Source organism: Sceloporus undulatus, chromosome 6, assembly GCF_019175285.1.
Source record: "Sceloporus undulatus isolate JIND9_A2432 ecotype Alabama chromosome 6, SceUnd_v1.1, whole genome shotgun sequence".
Classification (NCBI taxonomy): Eukaryota; Metazoa; Chordata; class Lepidosauria; order Squamata; family Phrynosomatidae; genus Sceloporus; species Sceloporus undulatus.
In genome coordinates, this window is record NC_056527.1 from 114875684 (window position 1) to 114902006 (window position 26323).

The following is a 26323-nucleotide window of genomic DNA, read 5'->3' on the forward strand; positions in this document are numbered from 1 at the left end:
TAATAATAATAATAATAATAATAATAATAATAATAATAATAATAATAATAATGGGTTGATCAAACAAAAGTGTTCATACACACACACACTCACATGCCAGCAGGGCTCCTTAAAAACATGACTACTTCATTTGTTATTATGAAGCCAGACTTTTCAGTCTCATGCCCCAATGCAATTTACTCTCCCCAAGCAAATTGGAGTAGAAAACCCCCAGCTTTTCTTATATGCCTGTTGGAATCCAGCAAAAAATTGCACAGATTTCAGTATCTGAATTTCCCTTGTCCATGCCCGCCCATAGGAAAGATCCCTTTTAGGGGGAAATTGGTTGGGGGGAATCACATTTGCAAACTGGTAGAGATGTTATTTATTTGTTGGCTGTGTAATAACCTCTCATCTTTCCTTCTTTTAGCTCAAGGAGACATACATAGCTCTCCTCCCCTGTACTTTGTGAGGTAGGTGATGCTGAGAGAGACTGGCACAAAGTCACTTAAGGAGTTCCATAGATCAGTGGGGACTAGAATTTGGGGCTCCTAAATCCTAGCCCAGCACTTTAACCACTACACCAAACCGACTTTCATACTGCCGTGAAAAAGACAAAGAGGACATCAGTGTAAAACTCAAGCACCAGTTTTTGTTGTTTTAAATACTACAAATTCCTGTCCTGGAGATATGTAACTAGTATTTTGAGTCCTTTGTCAGAACGGTTTAAGTTCAATCTAAAACATTTAGGTTCAACCTACATATTTGAATATTAGGACCTCTGGAATCACAGTGAATTTTGTATGGGGAAATTTTCACGTCAGGATTTGCAAAGGTAGCATAAATACATTCACTTGGATCTCAATTTCATCTTCCTTAGAGCAGAAGCACTCAGATAGGACTTATGTTAATAATTGCTCACATATGTTCTGTTCATTGCCATGGGTCTAGTCTTAAGCATGACAAGTCTGGAAACCAGTTTAATGCACTAAAAATACATACAGGCGTATACTGCCTAAAAACTCACTCCTCTAGCAGCTGCAGTACCCACCAAAATGTAAGTTAGGCTACGTGATTCTCCGGTTTTAATCATACAGGTGTTTGGGATTTCATCTCCCAAAAATCCCTAAATATTGGCCAAGTCGGCTGAGGCTTTGGGGAGTGGAAGTCCAAATCCCTTGGAGAACCAAAGTTTGAGAACCCCTCGACTAGACTACTGCATCCTTTTTTAAAAGGTATGCATGTGGAATATGAAGAGCTCCTATACAGGGTTGAGATTTATTTGCAAAACCCCCCACAATTATCCAATAATAAATAATAAAGTAATACCCAGCTCACCCCTTAGATGCAAGAAAGAACCACAAGCGCACACGCACAACCCACCTCCCCATTTTTCACAATGAGGTTGGTATTCCCAGCCACACAGATTTACATGTTTTAAAGATCGTTACAAACATGTCACTGTTTCACCATCTGGATCACTTGTGAACATTTGCACTGTCCACTCGCTCTGCAAATCCTCTGCCTGGTGTGGCACATGATGCGCCGGCCAAAGGCACATTCAAGGCTTTCTGGAGCCTGCTCCTGAGTCACATCCCTCCAGATTTAAATACAGCCGGAGCTCTCGCACCTGGAAGTGCACTCATCCACCTAGCAACAGACACAAAGCTCCTTTACACCTAGTGCAACCCACACACTTTTCTGCATGAAACGTGGATTACATCCTGATCATTGCCCTCATATTCACCCAAGCAGGATCTTGCATTTTGTAGTAGCTGGCAAACAGGAGACCTGCAAATGTCCTCAGATTGATCCTGACTCATGGTGACCCTGTGGGGGAGACATCTCCAAGCCCCACTATCTTCCACTGCTCTGTTCAGGTCTTGCAAACCCATCCCCACGACCTCCTAAATAAAGTCCATCCGTCTAGTATGCAGTCTTCCTCTGTTTCTACATCACATTTCCTAGCATTATGGTCTTTGCAGCACCACCCTTCACATCGCTTCCCTCTTTGCCATCCCTTCCCTTCGGCATCACTTCCCAAAGGTGCTAGTCCCTAGGTTCTGGGAAAGCAAGCAAGTGTGGAGCTTTCGCACTGAGCCTTACCTGAGACCAGCACAGATGGGAGGGGGGTTTCTAAGCAAGGTGCTTGGCCAGACCTCTGGTTATAAACCCCCAATGCCCCCTGCCCCCTCCCCCTGGGCATCCTCATATGGACACACAGGCCCCTTCCTCCCCTCCCTGGCCATGCTTCGTGCTTGCCCCGGGAACAATTGGAACCAGGCGTCATTGTTGTGGCATGAAGAAGAAGAACAGGTTCAGGGAGAGGCGGGTGGGGAAGGGGGATATCAAAATATCTTGGAACAACAGGGTTGAGATTCCAGGGGGGCGGGAGGCGGGGGTCCCAAGGGAGGTAAGAGAGAGGGAGATGCATATTGTATGCAACCTAAGAACCTCCAGATACACCATTCCCTCATCCAGCTTCTCTGGGGTCTTTGCATTCCTTCTCCTAGTTTCTTCCTCTCCAACCCCACAAATGGGAATAATCCAGGAAAAAAAAAATAGAACGTTATATAACCTCATTGTAGGATTAGGTTTCATGGATTTCACTGGAATTTCACTGCTGATATTAACTTGCATGTATAGGGGATAACTAGCCAAGAACCTCTCGCTCTCCTGAGGCTCTCCTCTGATTCTTCCCTCATCCATACTGCATAGTGATAGCATTCTGATGCAGAGAACTACAAGTCCCTCCTCTAACTATAAATCCCAGTATTGCATAGATTGGAGCTGCGGTGTTTAACGTGGCATCAACTGTTGTAGTTGTGCATTGTGTATGCACCCACAACTAAGAAAATCAGGAAATGGGATGCAAGCTGGGAAAATATATTTTCCAGGTAACTTTTTTGATTGCTGTCATTTTTGTTTTCTTTGTCAGATAACTCATTCACTTAATCTGCACTATGCTAAACTTAAACCAGAAATGAGTTTTGTCTATGTGGATTAACAACTTTGGGTGACCCCTTGCCATTCAGTCATCCATCCCTCCCTATATATATCCTGCCTTTCCCTCAAACGCGGACTCAAGGTAGCAAACAAAACAGGTAGCATATAGCTTTGCATAGGGTTATTTGGCCTTCTCTACCAGAGAGTGCCCTGGAGCCACAAGAAACTACAAATCTCAGGATTCCATAGGATGGAGCCATGACGGTTAAAGTGGTGTCAAACTGCTTTAATTCTGCAGCAACCTCAAAAGTCTTGGAAACAACTGCAAAAAAAAGTTCTAGAATTGGGCAGTGAAATGTTTAAAGTAACCACACACACACATACATGCACACAAACAGCATTCTTGTTATATCTCCGTTTTTGCAATGCTACAACTTCCCTTACCACATATACACACAAAAGCAAAGATTGGAAAGTGTTGAAGTTTAGTCCAGATATTCCTATGCAGAAACTGGGAAAGGGAAGAACGTGTTGAAATTCAATACAATTTCCCTTAGTCCTAGACCTTTTTCACCTCCAGGCCTTAATTCTCAAAAGTGGAATTATAGTGCTATAATCTGCAGTGTGAAAGGGCCCCAGGAGGGGTAATTTGCTCTGTTTGGGACCAGAAAATCCAGTTTTTCTCAACCTTTTTAACCTAAAGGAACCCTTAAAATAATTTTCAGGTCTTGCGGAATGCTTGCATATACTCAAAAGAAAATAGTTTTGCAGTCCTTCACAAAACCCAAAGGCTCCAGGGAACCTGGTTAAGAAACCCTGGTCCAGGGACTCTGGAGCAGTCAAGCCCGGTCTGTGAAAAACAGCCTTTGGAAGTCCATGTGAAGCAGTGGAGGTGTAGCTACAAGGGGACAGTATGGAGGGATTGACCTCCCAAATAAGAATACTGCCTCCCCATTAATTTTTCCTTCACTCCCCAAATTTCTAGCATTGCAGAGAGCAATGCTGAAAATAATTCTCACTTGTAAAGAGAAGGTGGGTGGTTAATTAATGAATTATTAACTTAAGTAAATTGGAACTCCTATATTAGGGGGCATTTACACTTTAGAAATAGTGCAGGTTGACACTCCTTTAAGTGTTGCAGCTCCATTCTATAGAGACATGGGATTTGTAGTTTTACAAAGTCTTTAGCCTTCTCTGCCAAAAGAGTGCTGGTACACAATTCAAGTGGTCTCAAACTGCATTATTTCTACAGTGTAGATGCACCCACTTGCTGTGTTTGCATTCCCTAGGTAACTTGCATGCCCCTTTTCAAATGAAGTTTTAAGTGAATGCAATGCTAGAAATTTGGAGGCTGAAGGGAAATTTCATGAAAGGGACAGAATTGTTACACTTTCATGTTGCACCCTTTGGAGTTATACCTTTGATGTGATGTCCCAAAGCCACTCCTGCAAGATGTCCATGAGCCCGTCTTTGGGGTTATTCACATTGTGAAACTAATCCAGGATGAATCTAGGTTACATCCTCATTGTTCACACACATCCCGAATGCACCTGATTAAGTTGGGGGGTTTCCAAAAAACCCCCCCTTAATCCAGGATAATCAATATCGGGTTTTCCCCTGGGCTTTTAAAAGAGATCCACATCATGAATAACCAATGTGAATAGACCTGGGATAAAATGCTGCATGCCTTGAACATGTTCCGAATGCATTTGCATTGTCGACTCCATCTTCATTTGAATGCTTGCATTTTTGAGCAACCAAACTCAGAGAGATGTGCATCAATGCAGTTCTATGGTGTGAATAACAAACCCAGACTCTGTGAGTGAGATGATTCGCATTACTGCACTAAGAAAAGCGACGTCTGAATGACCTCTTTAACTCCCAGTCTCGATTTCCCCCCCAGAACACTGAGGTTAGATTGTGGCCTAGCAAATGGGAGCACTGGCATCCTGGACTACTCTGCTCTTTTCTTTTTGCCAGCTTTGAGAAGACCATACTGGGAGGCAGGACTCCTGGGTTCTATTCCAGTACCTTAGGGAGGGCTTGGCAGCCCCCAAGGCTATAATAAGGCGTCTTTGTGGAGCGTTGCAGTTGCTATATAAGGCCCGGAGTCGGCCGCAAAGGTTATGCCGCCCCTGCCTCGACGCCATTCTTTGCCTTTTGTTCTGGGCCAAGGGCTATTGTGTACGTCACCACAAGATCGAGTGACACAGGCCCGAAGGTAGCGATATGGGGAGCGACAGAGCAAAGGGGGGATAAGAGCTGACATTTAGGACTGGGAATGCCACAGGGGAACAAACTGTGTCATGGAAGGCAAAAAGAAAGGAAGGGGAAAAGAGGGAGGGAGACAAAGCAAGGATACCCCGTGAGGAAAACACACACAAAGTGAGAGACAAAGGCCATCGCTGAGGATATTGTCTGGCCTGGATGGAGTTAATGGCCTGGAAGGTGGCAGCCCCTGGCGCTGTGCCCGGCTATGCCTGGCGATCTGCCCTGCCCTGGATTACGACTTGGCTCCAGCTCTCCATTCGCACCTGCTCCTTGATGCCTCTTGTCTCTTGCCGGGGAGTTTCCCCCTCCCTTGGCCACCCTTTGCTCCCATGTGGCCATTGTCTGTCCAAAATTCATGGAGTAAATATAGCTTTTGTCCCAGAATCAAGGTGTCCCTCGCTTTCTCCTTGGGTGCCCCCCGCCTCATGCCTCATGCCCATCTGACCGGTATCCCTCGCCCTCTTCTGAACCTGTCTCTTCATCCATTAAAGAGACAAAACTGGACAAACGTCCCCAAAATGACTGCTACCCTTGCTCTTGAAATCCATTTCTTAATACTACAAAGGCCCTAAACTTTGGATTAAAGAGGCTGAGAGGGAAAAGAAAGAACTGAGGAGAGAGAAGATGCAGAAGGTAGGAAAATGCACAGTGTCCTACATTTCATAGATGAAAATTTGGGCATATTTGGTCAAGCAACATCAAAATGCAACTAAAAGAAATGACTGAGGGAGGAAAAACAAGCTAAGCAGAAGCTGCAGCAGCTTGCTTTTGCTTGAGCTTATGGGGAAGGGCAAGATTTGCCTATCTCTGTCCTTCTCTCCAATCCTCACATTGAGTTAATGGAGTGCAAACTACTTTTGCACTTTGAACTCAATTTGCAGCAGCTGAGGTAAACTAGGGACAAAGGGAGAAAGTGGGAAGGGGAGAGCGAAACTGGGACATTTTAAAAGCAGCTGGAAAAGTGGGACAGCATAGGATTAATCGGGGCTGTCCCTGCCAAGCGGGGACAGTTGGTGGATATGAAAATGCAAGAAGAAAAGGGTGTAGAAGAAGCCTGGCAAAAATTTGGGACTATCCTTTATTTTGCTCCAACCACTAGCATGCATCTCATTGGCCTATTTTATATCCAAATTCCCAGAATAATCTGTGGTACCTTGAAAATTTATTGCCACCTGAAGACTGAGCTAGACCATTGCTTCTTAAGCATGCTGATGTGGGAGACCTGTAGGTGCCTCACCTTCACCCACAGTGTGCCAAAGTCTGGCACCATACTTGTGCCCATTGCATACAACTGTCTTTCTTTACTGGAAATTCACTACAGACCAGCAGTCAATGGCTCATGGATTGTCATGGGTCCACAGACTGCTATTTTGAGTAGTGCTGGGATAGAATACAAGACTAAACAACAGCAACAACTGTGGTTCCAGTAATGATAGGTGCTTTCAAATGGGCAAATCATCTTAATGAAATCACCATAGAGAAGATCCCAATAGCACAATTACAGAAAGCAAGACTACTCAGAAGAACATACCACATTTATCTGACAATAACTCACTGACTCCTAGATTCTTGGACAAAATCTAGACCATTGATGGTCCAAAACTCCAGATGGTAACACCTTGTAAATTACAAGATATAGCCATGTTAGTCTGGAAAAACAGTAAGCAAAGGATCTGGTAGCGCAAATGACTTATGTAGGTCTGTCTCTGGATTCTCCACTCCAGAAACACGCATCTGAAGAAGTAGGCTGAAGTCTACAAAAGCTCATACTACCAACTTCTTTCTTTCAGTCTCAAAGGTGCTACAAGATCCCTTTGCTACGTGGTAAATGGTTAAACCAATGATGATAATGGCAAACTTATTTATATTCCAGCATCGCCTGCTCCAAAAATGGCATTCAAGGTGGCAAACAAAAATGGAAATGCATACAAAAATATAAGTTTTTAAAAAATACTACAAAACATTATAATTGAAAAGAATTAAAATCTTTGACACTCTGTAAAAAAAATCAAACGTCAATAAAAAAAGCACAGTATTAAAAGCCCTCCGTGTCAGGGCTTTTAAATATACCTTGCAAGAATTAGCACAGTCACATTCTCCTTTGCTCTAACCACTAAACATCAACCCAATTTCAACCCCTGAACATATTTAATCTCTTCCGGCTGTGTCAAGAAGCTTGGCAATAGTGTTGGTTCCTGATTCTCTTCTATAACCTGCCACCAAACTTCATCCAGTCTGTTTGTGCCATCTTCCTAGCCAGGCTCCTAGCCCACTAGGCCCCGCTGCCCCTTTCAATCTCAGCTGTCTGTATTCCTCCCTGTTCCCAGTGTGCCAATTATTTGGCATCCCCAAACCAGCCATTTCCTCCCAGCCTGGTGGGCGCTGATGACTTTTCAGTGCCAAAATTCCAGCTGTGAGGATAATAGGAAGGTAGTTCAGGGAGCCCAGCTGGGAATGCAATTGGCACAGAATCTGTAAAAGAAAGAGAGAGACAGACCGAGAGAACAAGCTTAGGGGAGTCCCCAGTTTAAGGGTGGGGAGGGAGCAGCCCTGGCTTCCAGCCCCCCCGGCTCCAAAACAATAGGCAGGTGAACCGACAGTCCCAGAAACGGAAACTGGACGCTGGGCATGAGACAATGGGATTCCAAGCGGTTCCTGGCTTGACCCATCAGTATGTGTCTGGCTATTGTTTTAGGGTCAAGACAGTGCATGTGGAAACAGGACAAGAGCAGACGTCAGAAAGGATAACATACAGTCATAATGTTGTCTCACCCATTGCAGTGGTGTTGCATGCCTTCAAGTCCTTTCCAACTTATGGTGATCCAAGGGCAAAACTATCATGGATTTTTCTAGGACTCACCTGAGGTCACCCAGTCAATTTCCATGGTTGAGCAGGGAATCTTAGGTGGCTATAAACCCAGGTTTTCCACTAGGAGACAGCATGGCGTATTGGTTTGAGTGTTGGACTATGACTGGAGGCAGGGTTTGGTTTCCAGCTTAGTCATAAAACTCACTGGGTGACCTTGGGCAAGTCACATACTCTCAGCCTCAGACCAAGGCAATGACAAACCTCCTCTGAACAAATCTTGCCGAGAAAACCCCATGATAGGTTTGTCTTAGGGTTGCCATAAATTGGAAATGACTTGAAGGGACACAACATATATGTACACACATAATTCATGAATTATAGCCAAACCTAGCGCTCCATCATATTTTGATCATTGCCATTTACTCAAATAAAGTCTATACAATATAAATATATAGCAGCCTGGTCACGCATTAACTATCATGGTTGCACTCTATTAAATCCCAAACTTTGGTCCTCCAAATGTCTTGGGCTTCAGCTGCTGATTGTTGGCCGAGCTGGCTGGGCCTTCTGGAAGATGAATTCCAAAACTTCTGGAGGACCAAAGTTTGGGAACCAGAGAAGAGAAGGTCTATTGCTACCTCCACTGCCAGTATCAACCATCTGAGGAATATACTTACTTGGCTTCCCAGTAGGGATGACTCTGGCTGCATCTACACTGAAGAAATAAAGCAGTTTGATACCACTTTTAACTTACATAGCTCAGTGCTATAGAATGTTGGGTTTTACACCAGAGCTCTCTAACGGGAAAGACTAAGGATCTCACATTGTTGTATTTAGTACTGTATAAGAAAACAATTTAGATACCTTTGAAGAAGAAGAAAAAACTTTTGAAATAACTTTTTATGTACTGAATAAGACTGTTGCGAATTTGTGATTGCATCCCAGACATTGTAGGTTAGGCATGGATCAGCAGGCTATGATTCTATGCTCTGTTGTATCCCTTGTTGGTATACCAAAATATATTTATAAGACCCATACAATCCATAAGTAGAACCAGAAGTAAAACAGAGATTAGAACTAGAGGTGAGTACAGTAATACCTTTTATTAGAACCACTAACTATTGTAAGAGTGGTCCATAAATGCAGGTTGAGTCTCTCTTATCCAGAATTCCAAAATCCAAAATTTTCCAAAACCCAAAACTGTCCACATGGCTGGCTGAGACTGTGACACCTTTGCTTTCTGATGGTTCAGTGAACACAAACGCTGTTTTCATTCACAAAATTATTAAAAATGTTGTCTATAAAATTATCTTCAGGCTATGTATATAAGGTATATATTAATGTAATGTTTAAACTCGGGTCCCATCTCCAGGAAATCTCACAATGAATTTGGAAATACAGATTTTACCTGAGAGAACAACTCAGGTCCTCTAAGGCAATTCTGTGGTCAAGATCTGCCAGAGGTTGACCATGCAATTGGACTGGAGCACCTACAAATCCCTAGAAACTTGTTCCCTCTAGGAATTAGGTCTTCCAGTGCAACTTTTGGCAGAGGCTGAGGAGACTCCCAGAGAGGACATATTAATCAAATCTGTGAATAACCAACCCCGCAAAAGTCAAAGCCGCAAATGTGGAGGGCCAATTGTATTCCAAAATCCAAATCACTCCTGGTCTCAAGCATTTCAGATGAGACACAACCTGTAACATGTTTTGTAAAGCTTCTGTGGTCCTGATAAAAAGAATTATCCATCTCTGGCTTAAATATATGCACCCCTTTTGTTTGGTTACTGCCAGTTTATTAAGGGTTTAAACTACCCTATATACACATCCTATGCAGTCCAATGATCGGTTTTGCCATTTTTCTACTAACCCCTCCACCCACCTTTCTTCCCTTACCATTGTTGTTGATACTGTTATTGTTAGACCACTTAAAATAGTAAAATCTCTTTCCACCCTCCGTCTCTGGTTCTGTGCTGCAGAGGATGAACGAGTGATAAAGGAAAACAGCAGAATGGTGGGTGAGGGAATGGTGAGAATCGTTTAAAATGAGCCAAGGATGAATCTTTGATGTGTAAATGGTGGACAAGAGTGAGATTTTTTGGAAGGGATTGTGTTAGGGCCGGGGGCAGGGGAAACAAAGCACTAGGCTGGAAAGACAGCTGGCCAGTGAGAACGGGGTAGGATTTTGAGCATTTGGAACAATAGCGGTGTCCAGATTCCTGGAAAGGGGGAGGTAAGGAGAAGGCATGCCTGGCATCCCATTGTCTCTGTCTCTCTATGTGTGTCTTTTTTACAAGTTTCCATTCTGTAGGGTGACATCACTTGCCTATTGTTCCAAAGGAGACAGTGCCAGAGTCGGAGACCTTTCCCCAAAGCCCAGCCCAAGGGAACCCTTCCAAACGCACTCTCAGCTGGGTTTTCCAGTTCTACCTGCTCATTGTCCTTTCTCCAGCAAGCATTGGCAGAGTCCAGAGTGATGCTTTCCTGCTGGGCGGGTCAAATTAAACATTATACTAAACACAGAATAGCATGCCCTCCAACGGTTCACAGATGAGAACCAGGACATGTTTTTAGGAAAACAGTTTCCAGTAAACATTAGGAAGAACTTGCTGGTGGCAAGAGTTTTATGACAGTGGAAGATGATTTCTCGGGAGTGGCGGAGTCTCCTGCTTGGAGAGTTTTAAACAGAGGCTGGATGGCCATTTGTCGGGAGTGCTTTGATGGTGTATTCCTGCATGGCAGAATGGGGTTTGGACTGGATGACCCTTGAGGTCTCTTCCAACTCTGTGATTCTGTGTGTGGTCAGGTAACACCCAAGTGTGATCGAGAAGGCAAACATTATTAATAAGGAAGGAGATACGACCGAAAGTTTGCCTTTACCTGAGCCCACTGGGAAGAGCAACATCCTTCCCTGTTATCCCCCCAGGTCTGACTTTTTCAGCTGCTTTTAAAATGTCCCAGTTTCAATGTGAAGTCAAAGGCTTTCATGGCTGGCATGCATCCATAGTTTTTTGTGGGTTTTTCGGGCTGTGAGGCCTCATAGCTTCATAGCCCCAAAACCCCACAAAAAACTATGTGCCATTTTCTTTCTTTTCCTCTTGTTCTACCCCTTTGTTCTCAGTTTACTTGGACTGATGCAAACTGAATTCAAAGTGCAAAAGTAACTGGCACTGGATGAACTAATTGGGAGGCAGAGAACAGAAGAGGAAGGGAAGAATCATGCCATTCCCTGTAGCCTCAGGCAAAAGCAAACAGCTGTAGCCTCCCCTCTTTTGTGTGTTCTCTCTCATTATGAATTTTTAAACCACATTCTGACATTGCTTTGCCAAACATGTCCTGGTTTTCAACTGTGAAATGTATGAGGGTATTCTGTTGTAATTTTTCATTGCCTGTATCTCTGGGTGTGAAGGCCTGCAGCAGCAGCAGCAGTTAGAAATTTGCTAAATGTAGGGGGTTAGGAAAACTCCAAGCAGCTGAGCATTTATGATATGACACAGACTAGAAAGAGATCCTGATGACAACATTTCCCAGAGGAATAGGGGGGGGGGGGAACCAACCCCAAAAACACAAGATAGAGCCTTTGCTGATTTGCACATGAAAGGAGCAGCAGCTAGTTGGATTAAACTCTGCATTCTTTGCAAGTGATTATCCCCAAAGCTCCTGCCACAATCACTACTGCCTCTGTTTTCATTTTAATGCCAAAAGGCTCCTTTGTCGTTTTTCCATGCGCACAGCCTCACTCCCTGCTCCAGAGCTGTAACCAAAACAACAATTGTCTTGAAAACAAGTTTCAAAAATTCAGATTAAAACAAACGGCGAGGTAATCTGTACATCCTGGATAATCCTCTGTATGACCTCCACTGATGGAGAGTGACTGACCCACCTTTTTGTAATAATATCGAGCATCATTATAGATTAATAACAAACACTTTTTTTGATGGAGTATTCTGGAAGAGGGCACAGCTGCGTGCCAGGCTTAATCACGGTTGCACTTGCAGGCCCCATTTATTATGCAGGTTTGCTGTCCTCCTCCCAAGGCTGATGCTGTTTAAGAAAAAAAATACACTTATTTTTTTAATGACATTCATAGAATCACAGAATCATAGAATTGTAGAGTTGGAAGAGACCACAAAGGCCACCCAGTCCAACCCCTTACTTACAGCTTGTTTTGTTTTTATTTTGCATGTATGTGTTGCGTGAGCCAGCATGGCATAGCAGTTTGAGTGTTGGACTACGGCTCCGGAGACCAGGGTTCAACTCCTGCTCAGCCATGAAACCCAGTGGATGACCTTAAGCAAGTCACGCTCTCTCAGCCTCAGGGAAAGGCAATGGCAAACCTCCTCTGAACAGATCTTGCCAAGAAAACCCCATGAGAGGGCCATAGTAGGGTCGCCATAAGTGTGGAATGATTTGAAGGCGCACAACACACAGACACACATATCAAGTGGGCCCTTGGCATCCACTGAGGTTTGGTGCAAGGACCCCCATGGGTAACAAAATCAATGGACCCCATTACCACTTACAGTTAAATCGGTGTGCAATTCGAATTGATGGATCGATTCGACAGCAGAGCGCTGATCACATTTCCCCCCTCTAAAATAATCCACTTGTGGCTCACATTCATGCATGAATCGATTCAAAATGGACCCACTCCAGCCGGCTGAAGGGCAAATTTAAATCGATTACGATCTGCATCCAGTTCACACTTGCACAGAATCAATTTATCAAAAAAGATGTGGAAAAAAATCAGTGTCAAAAAGAAGCGGGTTAAATGGGTCTGGTGCATGACCCCCCCTCGCCGAATTGCTTCAGTGATTCAATTTAAGTGGGAACCAGGGTCATTTGAACTGGTTCAAACCCAATTGTGATCTGGTTTGAAAGGTAGTGGGAATGAGGCCAGGGATGCTCAAGTCCCATTCAATAATTCAATAGTATTCAATAATTTAGTAGTAAAATGATGACTCTTCTATAAAATGGAAAATCAAGGTTTGTTATTTGCAATTTATCCTTTTATTTGAATATTTTCAAGCCATGGATGCTTGAATGGGTTGAGAGCTGACTGTAATATAAAGACCTGAAGGCACACTAAGGTCCAAAACACACTGCATAAATAATCCAGTTTGAGACCACTTTAACTGCCTTTGCTCAATGCTAGGGAATCCTGGGAATTGTCGTTTATTGTGGCACCAGAGCTCCCTGACAGAGAAAGCTAAATGTCTCACAAAACTACATTTCCCAGAATTCCCAGGGCAGTTAAAACAGTCTCAAAATGGATTATTTATGCAGCGTGGATTGGACCTGAAAGAACAATACATGGATTATAGACATCTGACCTATTAACACTTAATTATTATTATTATTATTATTATTATTATTAGCATTTATTTATAGAGTGCTGTAAGATTTGCAGTGTTTTACAAATAATAATATTTAATTTAATTTTAAATTATTATTTTAATAGATTATTTTAATCATAACAAGTTTAATTCCTTTTTATTTGGGGGAAGATAGGGATAATGCATAGTATTGCATTTTGCATGGAATTTTAATATGTGAGCCACTTTGGTTGTTTTGTAACAGAGAAGCGGGATATACATAAAGCTTTATTATTATTATTGTTATTGTTATTATTATTTATTTTCTTACCTGCCTCTCCCAATGAATCGAGTTGGGAAACAAAAACAAATCCACAACGAACAACACACATTCGTTAAAACCTGCAACAGTTTTAAAAGTACTTTGTAACTTTGTAATTCTCATAAAAATTATTATTATTATTGTTGTTGTTGTTTTAAAAAATCAAAACCTTCCAGCAGCTAGTACCTCTATTTTTTATTTTGTTTTTAAACTTTAATGTTTAATGATGATTGTATTGTAATGAAGAGATGAGGGACAGAACTTTTTAGCTTGTATACGTTGCGTATTGTTTAGATATTTCATTTATTTATTTGCTTACGGAATAAATTGTTATTGTATTTTGTGTATTTGTTTATGTAGTTTTGTAAACCGCCTTGATCTTTTGGAAAGGCGGTATATAAATAAAATTTATTATTATTGTTATTTATTAGACAGAGGGCCAGGGATGCATCCACATTGGATAAATAAAACGGTTTGGCGCCACTTTAACTCTTTCTGGCTCAAGGCTATGGAATTCTGGGAGTTGGGGCCCACAACAAACTCCAACTCCCAGAATTCCATAGCCTTGAGCCAGAAAAGAGTTAAAGCGGTATCAAACTGGATTAATTCTGCAGTGTAGACGCAGCCAGGCTGGTGACCTATGAATTCAGGTCTTTTCCAATGCTTTTTATGAATACAAGAGGCTACAGAATGCAAGAAGGCTCCTGATTGGCCCGGATGCTCCCCGCTTGACCAGTTGGCAGCTCTGATTGGTTGTTAGGTTGTTAGGGGAAGGTGGAGGCCCTAGCAACATTCCTCCCTCTGTCTTTTTAATACACTGGTTCTGATTGGCCGTTAATTCCGGCCGGTGATTCAAGCGCGTACTCTCATTGGTCTGAAGCTGGTTGAAGTAAGCGGGCTTTTAGATGCGATTGGTTGTTGTGCGAGTCAGTTGCCAAAAGGCGGAAGCGAACGAGGAAGATTTAAAGCCCAGCCTCGGCGATGCCTGATTGGCTGAAGCGGCTAGAGCGAGACCAATTCTTTCAGGGATTGGTCCGAAGTGAGGCGGAAGTGTGTCCCTGATTGGTCAGCTCTCGTAGGGGAGGCGGGGCTTTCTTTCCAGATGTGGAGGCGCTTCCCGCGTGAGAGCAGTAGAGGCAGCGTTAGTCATGGCGGAGGCTGAGGGGCTTTTGGTGGGTTCTCCGGAGTTGGAGGTGAGAAAGGCGGAGCCAATGGTGCTCCTGAGCATGTGCAGAGTGCACTCCTGTGCCCTTTGAATCTGGCCCTGGAAATGGTATTACAGGGGACTTCAAGGGTGCGTCTACACGGCAGAAATAACCCAGTTTGACACCGCTTTAACTGCCCTGGCTCCATGCTATGGAATTCTGGGATTTGTAGTTCTGTGAGAGATCTGGCCACCTCTGTCAGGGAATTACGGTGCTACAGTAAACTACAAATCCCAGGATTCCATAGTATTGAGCCAGGGCAGTCAAAGCGGCATCAAACTGAATTAATTCTTCACTGTGGCAGGGCGCCTATAAGACACTGGATCCCAGCCTTTGGTCCCCCGTTTGTTTTGGACTTCAGTTCCCAGAAGCCTCAGCCAACTTGGCCAGTAGTCGGGAATTAAGGGAACTGAAGCCCAAAACATCTGCAGGGCCAAGGGTTGAGAAGCACTGCGAGTATCAGGGGTACATCTGCACTGTAGAAATAATGCAGTTTGTCACCGCTTTAGCTGCCCTGGCTCAATACTATGGAATCCTGGGATTTGTAGTTTTGCGGTTGCTCTAGCCTTCTCTGTCAGAGAGCCCCAGAAATCCCAGGATCTCTTGGGACAGAGTCACACACTTAAAGCGGTGCCAAACTGCATTAATTCTTCACTGTGGCAGCAGCCTATCGGAGTCTGTCTGCACAGTCGAAATAGTGCAGTTTTGGCATCACCTCAATTGCTCCATCCTGAGGAATGCTGGCGTTTGTAGTTTAGATCTTGCAGAACTACAAATCCTGGGATTCCATAGGATGGAGACAGGGCAATTAAAGTGGGCTCAAACTGCATTATTTCAACAGTGTAGACGTATCCGTAAAAGTTACTCCCACACTGAAGAATTAATGCAGTTTGGCACTGCCATGGCTCCATCCTGTGGAATTCTGGGATCTGTAGTTTGTAGTTGTCTCACCAAATCACAAATCCCAGAATTCCAGAGCATGGGGCCATGGCAGTTAAAGTAGTCTCAAACTGCACTATTTCTCAATGCAGATTAGACCTACTTCTGTGCTTTTAAATCAGAGTTTGAAATGCTTTTATTTCTATATGATCTTTGTGTGTGTGTTTTAGTTCCACCGTAATTCCACTTTCATTGCTGTGGTTCCACTCTGGAATCTTGGGATTATTATTATTATTATTATTAACCTTTATTTATAAAGCACTGTAAATTTACACAGCGCTGTACATATAATCTTTTAGTTAGACGGTTCCCTGCCCTCAGGCTTACAATCTAAGAAGGAATGTGTAGTTTTCTGTAGCACTGGAGCACTCTGACAGAGAAGAAGACTAAATGCCTCACAAAAACTACAAATCCTAAAACCCATCCCATGGGGCTGCTGCAGCCAAAGTGGAGTCAAACTAAAAGCTAAAGCGGATGTTGTTTCATTTTAAAGTCTTTTATACAGTGTTATCTTTTAAAAATGTATGTTATTCTTTTAATAACTATCAATTTTAACATTGTAGTAATTGATTGTGAAGCCGCTCTGAGTCCTAGTTCGGGGAAAAGAGAGGGATACAAATAAATATCATCATCATCATCTGCATTATTTCTTCAGTGTAGATGCAGCCCAAGAAGGTTTTGCTTAAAGCAGAAAAAAGTGCAGAGCAGCCTCTTGAGGGAAGGAATCTCACAACTAGCGCATGTACAGTAGGAAAAATCCTCCTTTAGCATCCCAACAGGACATAGTTCATGCAGAGTAAGGCCTCAGGTTGTGAATGTAGACGCTGGACACAATCTTGTGAGAGGAAGTAGTCTTTCTGATGTGAGAGCCAGCATGGTGGTTTCAGCATTGGACTAGAACACTGGGTTCGAATCCTTGCTCACACTGGGTCGCCTTGGGCAAGTCACACACTCCCAGCTTCAGAAGAAAGCAAGGGCAAGCCTCCGCTGAACAAATTCTTCCCAGAAAAGCCTGTGAGATGTTCACCTAAGGCTGCCATAAGTCAGAAATGATTTCAAGGCACAAATTGTTATCCAGATAATATTGGCCAGTTTTATCACAGGTAAGCTTCCCAATATAGTGCCCACTGTTTGCGGCTGAGGATGATGTCGATTGTGGTCCCAACACTTAAGGAAGATGCTATATTGAGGAGGTTCAGAACTTTATGGATAACACTAAGAATAGAAACAGTTGTGCCCGGAAATGAAGTGGGAGCTCGTATGGAAGAAACTGAATTGGATCAATATGCTCCGAAAAGTGGGTTCCACAGATTGTTTTGGCTGCTGCATTTTGCAGTAGGTGAAGTTTCTGAAACAATGTGTGGTAGTCTAAGAGTGTATGGCATGGACTGGATCTGTTCAGTGTTTATTCTGCTTTGACCCATAAGAGACTTGGGTACAGAAATATACATTTCCCATCCCTGTTTTCTTTTGTACTGCAGGAGACAGTGGAAGCAGACTTGCCTGTAGCACTAAGCCTGTTGAAGTCTCTCCAAGAGCAGGTAAGAGAAGCACTCACCTGTGCTTTATCCCCCAGTCCATTCTCCATTTTGTAACTGGTAGATCTCTTCTCCAGTCCTTTTTTAAGAGCATCCTTTTTTCCCTCCTTCTAATATAGGTTGTTGCGGTGACCCATCATGTCCAATGTCTGGCACAGAAAGTGCGGGCAGGGGCCTACCCTACAGAGAAGGTAAGTTGATGGGGAGGAAACAGGCAAGTTTAAATGTTGTTAGATTATGTTTTTTAACTTTTGTAGGTTTTTAATCTTAATTTGATACTGTTTTAACTAGGTATAGTTTCATTGTTTTTAAAGTGTTTTTATCTTGTGAGCCGCCTTGGCTCTCTTTTTGGGAGAAAGGTGGCATAAAATTAAATAAAATACATTTGAAACAGTTTGGTCTTTTAGAGTATGTCTATAATATGCAGTTATGGCATTTTGATATCACTGCCATACCTCCATCCTGGGGAATCCTGGGATTAGTACTGTGGTGGGGAAAGAGAATTTTCTGCTACATTTTAGGGAAGTGAACTGGATTACTGGATTACTTTGCTGTGACCAAACTCCTCTCCAGGTTGAACCCACAGTTCCAACCTCTGGGCTCTTATCATTCACCTTGCCTTTTTAACCCTTCAGATCCTTGCCTTGGGCTTGTGTTTCCAATACTGGATAAGTGGATGTGCTGATCAGTGGATTCGTTGTTGTAAATCATGTCCTTGCTAATTAAAATAACACTTGTCCCTGAACTCCATTCATGATCTCAGCTCCCAAAAGGCCTACTTGGATCTCCTCTATCTCTCTTTAACAGACAAACATCTGTTTTTTGTATTTCTCCCCCATAGTGCCTCACTCCCCCAGCATTCATGAGCTGTGATTAGCTGGCTCTATCCAAGCCTGCCCATCTTCTTGCTTCATGCTTGCCAAATTGAAATCCTAGGATTCTCTAGAATGGAGCCATGGCAGATAAAGGGATGTCAAACAGCTATACCTATATGATATACAGTCATCCCTCCATATTTGCGGCTTTGATATTTGCGGATTTGATTATTCACAGATTTCATTAATATGTTCTCTCGAGGAATGTCTAGGTCCTTCAGTGCAACTCTGTGGTCAACTTCAACTAAACATTGCACTGAAAGACCATTTGTAGCTACTCTAGTGCCATTCTATGGTCAGTGTATGTTGGACATTGACCACAGAGTTGCACTGGAGGACCAGGGGTTCCTAGAGAGGTGTCCTCTCAGGTAAAAACAGTGTTTTTGTTATTTGCGGTTTTTCCATATTCATGGGGGTCTTGTTCCCCTAACCCTAGCGAATATGGAGGGACAACTGTAGATACACTCTCAGCAAGTACCTGTTCTGTACCGTTGTATCAATGTAATGGCATTTCAATTGTCATGGCCCCACCATATAGAATCTTGTTGTTGTTTTTTAGTTTGGCACGAGCCATAGAATTCTCTGTAGAAACAAGAGTATTGAGGTTTGCTCTAAGATTAACCCAAGAGATGCTTTTTCTTCTATAAAGTCTGTCCCCACACCTTGCACTTCTTCCTGCAAGTACATCTTTATTGCTCCTTTAGACTTATCTTCTCTTTCTGTGTCCTCTGCCAAGAACACCTAATTGCCAACTGCCTTCTTAACCAGACTCATGTTCCTTCTGCACTTTACCCAGTGCAGATCCTGACCTTCTTGACTCTCTTCCCATGATGCAGATCTTGTTCCTGTGTCACTGAGTACAGTGGGAGTGCTGTGCAGAGACAAATCCCAGCATTTAGTCACTTTAGAGCTTGAAAATGTCCTCTTTTTGGATGGTGATTCCCTATGCCTTTTAGGGTCCCAAACAGACAGGCCAAAATAAAGCTGCTTCGGGTCACTTTGGAGGTATGCTATTTAAATGGTGCATGCATCCAGAGAGGCCAGAAATCATGCCAAAGCCATGCTCCAATCCTATGGACTGGAGTGCAACTTTGGCACAGCTTCTGGCCTCTTAAGATACGTGTACCATTTAAACAGCATACCTCCAAAGAGACCCGAAGCAGCTTTATTTTGGCCTGTCTTTTGGGGCCCTTAGTCACCACACCACATCCTGTTGCCGGTGTGTGGATGTGGGGGGGGGGGGGGTCTGGCAGCTTTTCCAAAAAGTAATTTTTCTAGCTCTGAGGTCATGTCAGCTCTTTTCTTTCTAGCTACTTTTGGATCCCCTGGTGTTTGTTCATCTGTTTCTCTATTAATTATTCTTGTGCATGTTGTGCATTGCACAGCTCGGTTTTCCTTTTATTTATTTTTTTGGTTTTGTCATTTTTTTTCCAAGCATACAGGCCTCAACCTTCCTTTCCCCACACACAGGGCCTCAGTTTCATGGAAGTGAAGGACCAGCTGCTGCTTCTCTACCTTCAAGATCTCTCTCACCTCATCCTGGAGAAAACGTCTGGACGCTCTGTGGCTGACCACCCTGCATTGCTGCGCTTAGTGGAAACCCGAACGGTGTGGATTTGTTCACGAGTGTCTCAAATGCAGAGGTTTTGCAGTAGGATAGAGTAGGAGCAGGAAAAGGGAAATGACCCTGCCCAGAATTACAGGACCTGTAGATCAGTGGGAATGTGTGTTTAACCTTTCCATAGGTCCCACCATTAATCTCGAGCATCTAAAAATAGAATACTGAAGGAGCTGGGTGTAGCATGCCAGTCTGAAGCTTGTCTTCCTTTCTGTCTTTTGATAGGTGTTGGAAAAGATACGCCCCATTGACCAGAAGCTGAAATATCAGGTGGACAAACTGGTGAAGGCAGCTGTGACAGGGGCTTTGGGTGAGTCATGTGGACAGTCTTAAATTTCAAATGGCAGAAAGGGTGCAATTTGGGGTATTAAGAAGGTGTAATCCTAAACTCCCCTCCTGGGGTGATGTTCTCTTTCCAGGTGAAAATGACCCACTGAGGTTCAAGCCGAATCCTAACAACCTGGTCAGCAAGGTATGGAAGAAATGGGTGACAGGATCTCTTTGAGTCAGGGTGGGCAGGTGATTTTGCAAGGGAATATTGTGATGCCAGCTTGTCCTGACCTCGCAGTGGGGATGATGGGAGGTGTAGTCATAGGAATCATGCAGCTCTCCAGAAGTTGATAGACTGCAGCTCCCAACATTGTGCTGGCTTTATTTGCTGGGAGTTGCAGTTCAGCAACATCTGGAAACCTGCATTATTCCCGCCCTAAAAAAATTTGACAACTAGCCCCACTAGCCTACCTTTTGCTCATTGTCAAATTGGTGCCATGATTCTCAGACTTTCCAGGTACAGTTCTCTGAGAGGCCAAGATCAAATTCTTTGGCTACTCCAAATAGAAAGTTTATTTATTGTGGTTCCTGTGTGTCTTGTCTCAGCCATTCTCCTGCAATTTCCTGTGTTTTGGCTCATTTCTTCTCCCAGAGAAAAAGAAACTTGTTGTTCCTATTCATCCCTGCCTACCACTCAATACCAGCACTCATTCCCCAGGCTTCATCCTGCTCTTGAGCCCTCCAGATTTTTGGAGAAAGGGAATATAAACATAAGAAGATTAAACATGCATGATTAGGCTCTTCACTACATTGCTTCAACACTTTTAAGGTTGAGCCCTGGTAAATGTGGACTCAATCCACATTTCATAACTGCCAGCATTATGTAAAAGTAAACATGATGAGAATGTAAGAACTCATTTACTTTGGATAGTGGGAGCAAATAAATGAGGATTGCCAGAAATTATGATGCTAGATTTCGGTGATGTGGAAAATCTCATGAATTTAGCCGAAGTACGTGGCATGTTTTGGAGTGAAACACTGCTTTTTTGTGGGTGCAAAGACTTTTGAAAAGTTCACTATAGGACTTTCCTACACTCTCATGATTAAAAAAAACACCAACAACCTTTCTTGAGTAGGCCAACACAGAGAACTATTTTTCTGATATTTTGACCACAGGTTAGCAGGAAAGTCCTACCCATCTGGCACTGAGTTTCTTAAATGTTTTAGCATGTAGTGGAGGGCTTCCCTCTGAAATGCCTCCTCTGTTGATAGATTAAAAATAAATTCATTTCTTTCAGCACCGCGTTCTCTTCAGTAATAGTGAAGAAGTAGAATTCAAATGCAAAACAGTGTTTTTACTGCTGTCAGATAACTGTTGACCTTGTCTTGACTTGAACAAACTGGGTTACTTACTGGAAGAAATACTTGGAAACTCTTAACGCTTTCCCCGTCTTCTCCTTATTCACAGCTCAGCGACTCGGAGGAGGAAGATGGAAATGCTGCAGATGGCACAAAGAGTTCTGAGAAGGGGGTATCGAAAGGAGGGAGCAAGAAATACATCCCACCTCGCCTGGTGCCTGTACATTACAGTATGCAAAATACTTATATTATGAGTTAGGGGTTGACTGGTATTGAAGATGGAAGTTGTGTTGAGGGTGGGAGCTGTTTTAAAAAGCATTTCTATGATCAACTGGATTGTTTCAGCCCACTTCCAGGACTGGCTGAAACTTAACTTTGGGAAAGGGCTGCTTTGGGTGCTGATACAATGTCCTGCCTTGATGCTTTCTTTTTCCAGATGAAACAGAGGTGGAGAGAGAAAAGAAGATGCTGGAACAGGCCAAGAAGAGAGCGCTCAGCAGTTCTATCATCCGGGAGCTGAAAGAGCAGTATTCGGATGCTCCCGAGGAGGTCCGTGAGGGACGTTATGCTCACTCTACCAAGCAAAGCAGAGAGGATGAACACCGGTTAGTATGTGCGTGTGTAGTCCTGGGGATGAGAAGGAGAAGAGTTGAGTATCTTGGTAAGCAAGGGGAGGCTGGGAATGGAGTGAAGAGAAAGTCTGGGAGTCCCTTCACACTACACCAACTAAAGTGCTGTGATTCCACTTTAATTCCTATGGTTCCCTCCCAAGGAAACCTGGGAGTGAAGGGTGTTTAGAATTCTCAGCCAGATAACTGCAGTGCCTCCCCAGTCTACAAACCATAGGCTTCCATAGGATTTTACCACAGTGGCTAAAGTGGAATGATAGTGATAAATGTGTAGTGTGAAAGGGCCCTAATTTCTAGGTCAAAAGCTTGTAAAGGGGCTTACTGACAAGATGGGGAATGTATGACCTACCAGATGTTCGACTACAGTTCCCATCAGTCATCACCATTTACTGTGCTGACTAGGGCTGATGTGAGTTGTTGCCTTAACATCTGGAGGCATAAACAGTTTCCACTTTGATTTCCTGGAACCTGCTTAAGTTCTCTTCATTTGAATAAGTAGTTGGGGAGGAGACCAGTCTTTTTATCTAAGGCCTGGAACAGATGGGCTTTTGCAGCGGCCACGTCACATGCGAGGGTTGCCTGGTGGGCAGAGCACCCACACACCAAGCAACCCTCACATGAGACCAGGGCGCAGCAGCTGCACCACTTCCAGACGGGGCGGTGCAGCTGCAACATCACCGCTCCGGCTCTGATGCTTTGCGGTGTTGCAATGGTGCCGCAAAAAGGGGCCACGTCCGGGTACTCCTTTTTTGCTTCGCAGCAGCACCACACAGTTTGGTTGCTGCGGCACTCCTGCAGATCAAAGAGAGGCTCTGGGGAGGCGCCTCTTTTTGCCGCTCTACTGTGCCTAAGACTCTTCCTTTTCTCTAGAGCCTAAGATTAAGGCCAATTGAAGCCTCAGAGTCAATGTACTTCTTTGTACTTGTTGCTGTGGGAGGAAGAGTTGAGAAGAAGAAAGAGCTGTTGCCTCAAGAAACCAACTAGCGGAGTAGGGAAGTATTTGGCTAGTGTCAAGCATATGCCAGTTGTGTAGGTAACAATTTTTTTCTATCATGGCTTCCTTATGTAGGACGAAGTATGAAGAGAGTATGATGGTACGTCTTAATATGACCCGAAAAGAGAAGGCCCGCCGGAGGCGAGAGGGGGCCCTGAGTTCCCAGCTGAGCTCACTTACCTACTTTGGAGACATCAGTGCATTGACTGGATCAGCAGCTCCGTTGGGAGAGGTAGGTATGTTAGGTTTCAGTCAGCAGGGAAGGCAGTTTGATTGAGGATGAGTGGCTTGAGTGATGAGGATGTCCATTAATCTGATTGTACACATGTAGTCTTCGTTCAACAGAAAGCAAGAAATGAGAATGTAAGCTATACTGACATTTGTGTAGAGTCCAGAGACCTGTTTTTTTGTCCCAGGAGCCCGCTAAAAATGAAAAAACAAAAAACAAAACTAGAAGTGACCAGAAGTCTACTTCTGGTTTTGAAAACAGACATTTTTTCATGATAAACAATGCAGGGGGATTCGGTCACCAGGTTAGTGAGTGAATTGCCACTCCTGGAGACTTCTTTGCCACCAGAAAAAGTGTGGTGTAGGTGTCTGAAGTGGTGAAGGGCCACAAAATTCTTTTGGGGGGCTACATACAACCATAGCCCACCTTTGACGGAAGTAAGTCACACTGTCTGTATTGGGGCTGGAGCTACAAAACTTGCTCATGAGTTGTTTAGAGTCACTATTGAACCACAAAGAGTATCTTGACCTCTTTATGGGCTTCCCTGAGGACCTGATAGACCATTGTGAGAAACAGGATATTCATTTCGCCCAGTGTGACAGTGTCTCAGAGGCAGCACATTTCAGTGGAGGCCTGTGACATTGAACCATGAACCCAGATGTGTATATGAGAAGGCTACCTTTCACGATGGAGTAAATGTTGGGCTTGTAGAAGGATGGGCAAACCACACCTTGCTTGAGAGAGAGCCTGTTGTAACTTGACAGCAGTTGGCCTTTCCTCTCAATGTGTCAGCTGCCATTTTGCTGTTAGCCTTCCATGGGGAAAAGAAATTAAGGACACTGAAGAGTTTTAAAAGTCTGAGGTGTCATTCTTTTTTCTGTGGATCCATAAGACGGACTCCAAACTAAATTATAAAAATAACAAACAGCTTTCACTGGTCTGCTTGTTGAATGTAGGTTGTCTAGAGTCCAGGTAGTGTCTGGTTTTACTGGGCAGCCTTGTGTTGACTGAAGCAAGATAGATTTTCAAGTTTTGTGAACTGTGAATGCCTAAAATAGGTACGTATTCTACTAGTGTAGGTTTTACCCAACATTCTTCCTTAACCAACTTTTCTACAAGGTTTAATGTAACTGGGCTTGCTTATAAACAGCGCTGACATCCTGACCACTGCTAAGCAGCCTCATCTGGAAACCACTGCTTAAATATCTCCCAGTGCCCTAGAACCAGGCTGTATTACACAGCACTGTGGAAACTTTAAATGGTTGAATCCCAGAGCTAACTGCCTGGCACAGAGTGGACTGATGATTTCCCCCCCTCTTTCAGTAAATGCCTAGAGCAGGTATGGTGCCCCGTACCTTCTCTCTCCAGCACACTTGGGCCTTGGCAGCTAAAGTACCATGCATTGGAGTCGGGCCTGTTTCTCATGTTGACTTCTGCTACTGCCAAATCTTCCTGTACATTGTAAAGGATAATTGGACAAATTCCAGGATGTATAGTAAGCTCACACAGAGTGTCAGACAGACATCTTTATTACTCCCTGTAAACTGAACATTCTTACTCTTTTGGGGAAAATCAGTGGTTGATGACAAGCTGGTTTGGGGGTAAAAGGGGAATGCCCACTGTTTACCCTCTTACTGATTTGCCCCATTGGTCCTTCAAATACATTTTGAATACTACTGGTTTTCCAGACATTGTTCTGAACACACTCTGATTATATGATGTTTGTCCATCAGAAAATTTCCTGTTTCCTTTGCTACCAGAAGAGTGTGTTACTTTCAGTTTTCAAATGAAAACATTGTAGATGAAGGTTTTCACAGAACAACAACCAACCCCTCCCCTGGCAAAAACAAAAAAAAAAAAAAAAAAAAACCCAAAAACCCTATGGTCCTTCTGAATGCATACAGATTGAACCAAACATCTCCCAAAACACATTGGATAATGTTCTGAAAATCCCATTTTCATGAATATGCAATTCTGTGTAGCTTGTCCCCGCTCCTTTTTAAAAACTTTTTCTTGTTTTCCTGCCTTTTAGGATTCAGGTCCTCAAAAGAAGAAGAGGAAGAAGGTTGGCCCAAAACATGGAAAGAAGAAAAAAGGTAAGTGCTGGTTAAAAAAGGATGTGTGTTCTTTTTCTTGACAAAACTCAACCCATCTTAGTCCATATAGAGAGAAGGAGGGCTGGTGAAAATTACAATTGGAAGTCTTATCACTGAGTACTCTCCTTCATTGGAAAAGAAAATCCTCCATATATTCAAAGTGTGTGTGGAAGAAGGCTCACTCTTTTCCCTAGTGCTCTAATTTTCCATCTACATGGTGGAATATTTCATTAATTCAGCTCTCCCCTCAAAAAAAAAGTCCAGTCCAGGAACAGTGGTATCTCCTCATGTGCTCCTCATGTCAACTACATCTTGACCTCAATGACCCACCCGTCCCACTTCAAAAGCCCTCACAGGAGGCTGTTGTTGTGTAGTGTGTGGCAGTCTCTCTCATCCTTGTTAATGCCAATTCCTCAGAGGCATTTGGCCGCATGAATAGAATGCATGCTCTTTCTGATTCTGTCCTCTCCTCTGCACTCGCTCATTTCTTTTTCTTTTCTCCAATCCCCTCCCCCTGTTCTTTCAGGTTTCCACAAGAGGCGATAACCTCCCCACACCTCAGGACTGACCTCTGCCAACCCCCAGTTCCTTGGACTTGTGCCCTACATATAGGGTGGGGGGCAGGGAGGGAGAAAGACTGGATAACAATAAAACTTCTGTGGCATCTTTTTCTCTCTCTCAAAAATTGTTGGTGTTTCTTTTCTCCCTCTTCTTGCTAGTAGGAGTTTGTGGCCTGGTCAGTTTGAAAAGTGAGAGACCCTTCTTTAATGGGGTTTCACATAGTTAAATATCTTTTTTCACACAATTCCTAATCTAAAGAATATATCTGTACTTTTAAAATGCTTTTGTATTGTTTTTAAATTGTACTGTTTTCAATTTACCATTAGCCAACTTGAGTCCCTACACTGGAAAAAAGGTGGGATATAAGT

At 43.4% G+C, this 26323-nt stretch overlaps 2 protein-coding genes across 3 annotated transcripts in view; one reads left to right on the top strand and one right to left on the bottom strand.

Annotated features, from left to right (window-relative positions):
- Nucleotides 1–2640, bottom strand: part of LOC121934760 (myosin-7) — a 37135-nt gene extending 34495 nt beyond the window's left edge. The window contains exon 1 of one of the 2 annotated variants that reach the window (XM_042475571.1): nucleotides 2558–2640. The gene's annotated coding sequence lies outside the window, so the exon portion shown is untranslated. Of the gene's footprint in view, nucleotides 1–2085; nucleotides 2136–2557 lie in introns of those variants that run through there. The other variant, XM_042475570.1, reaches the window with a different exon arrangement.
- Nucleotides 2641–14704: 12064 nt separating this feature from the next.
- NGDN (neuroguidin) lies at nucleotides 14705–26079 on the top strand. Its single transcript, XM_042477448.1, has 11 exons — nucleotides 14705–14835; nucleotides 17268–17327; nucleotides 17444–17515; nucleotides 19670–19807; nucleotides 20043–20127; nucleotides 20237–20289; nucleotides 21556–21676; nucleotides 21883–22051; nucleotides 23145–23301; nucleotides 25331–25394; nucleotides 25921–26079. The coding sequence occupies exons 1-11, from the start codon at nucleotides 14791–14793 to the stop codon at nucleotides 25938–25940; spliced, it is 984 nt and encodes a 327-aa protein (XP_042333382.1). The 5' UTR covers nucleotides 14705–14790; the 3' UTR covers nucleotides 25941–26079.
- The last annotated feature ends 244 nt before the right edge of the window (nucleotides 26080–26323 follow it).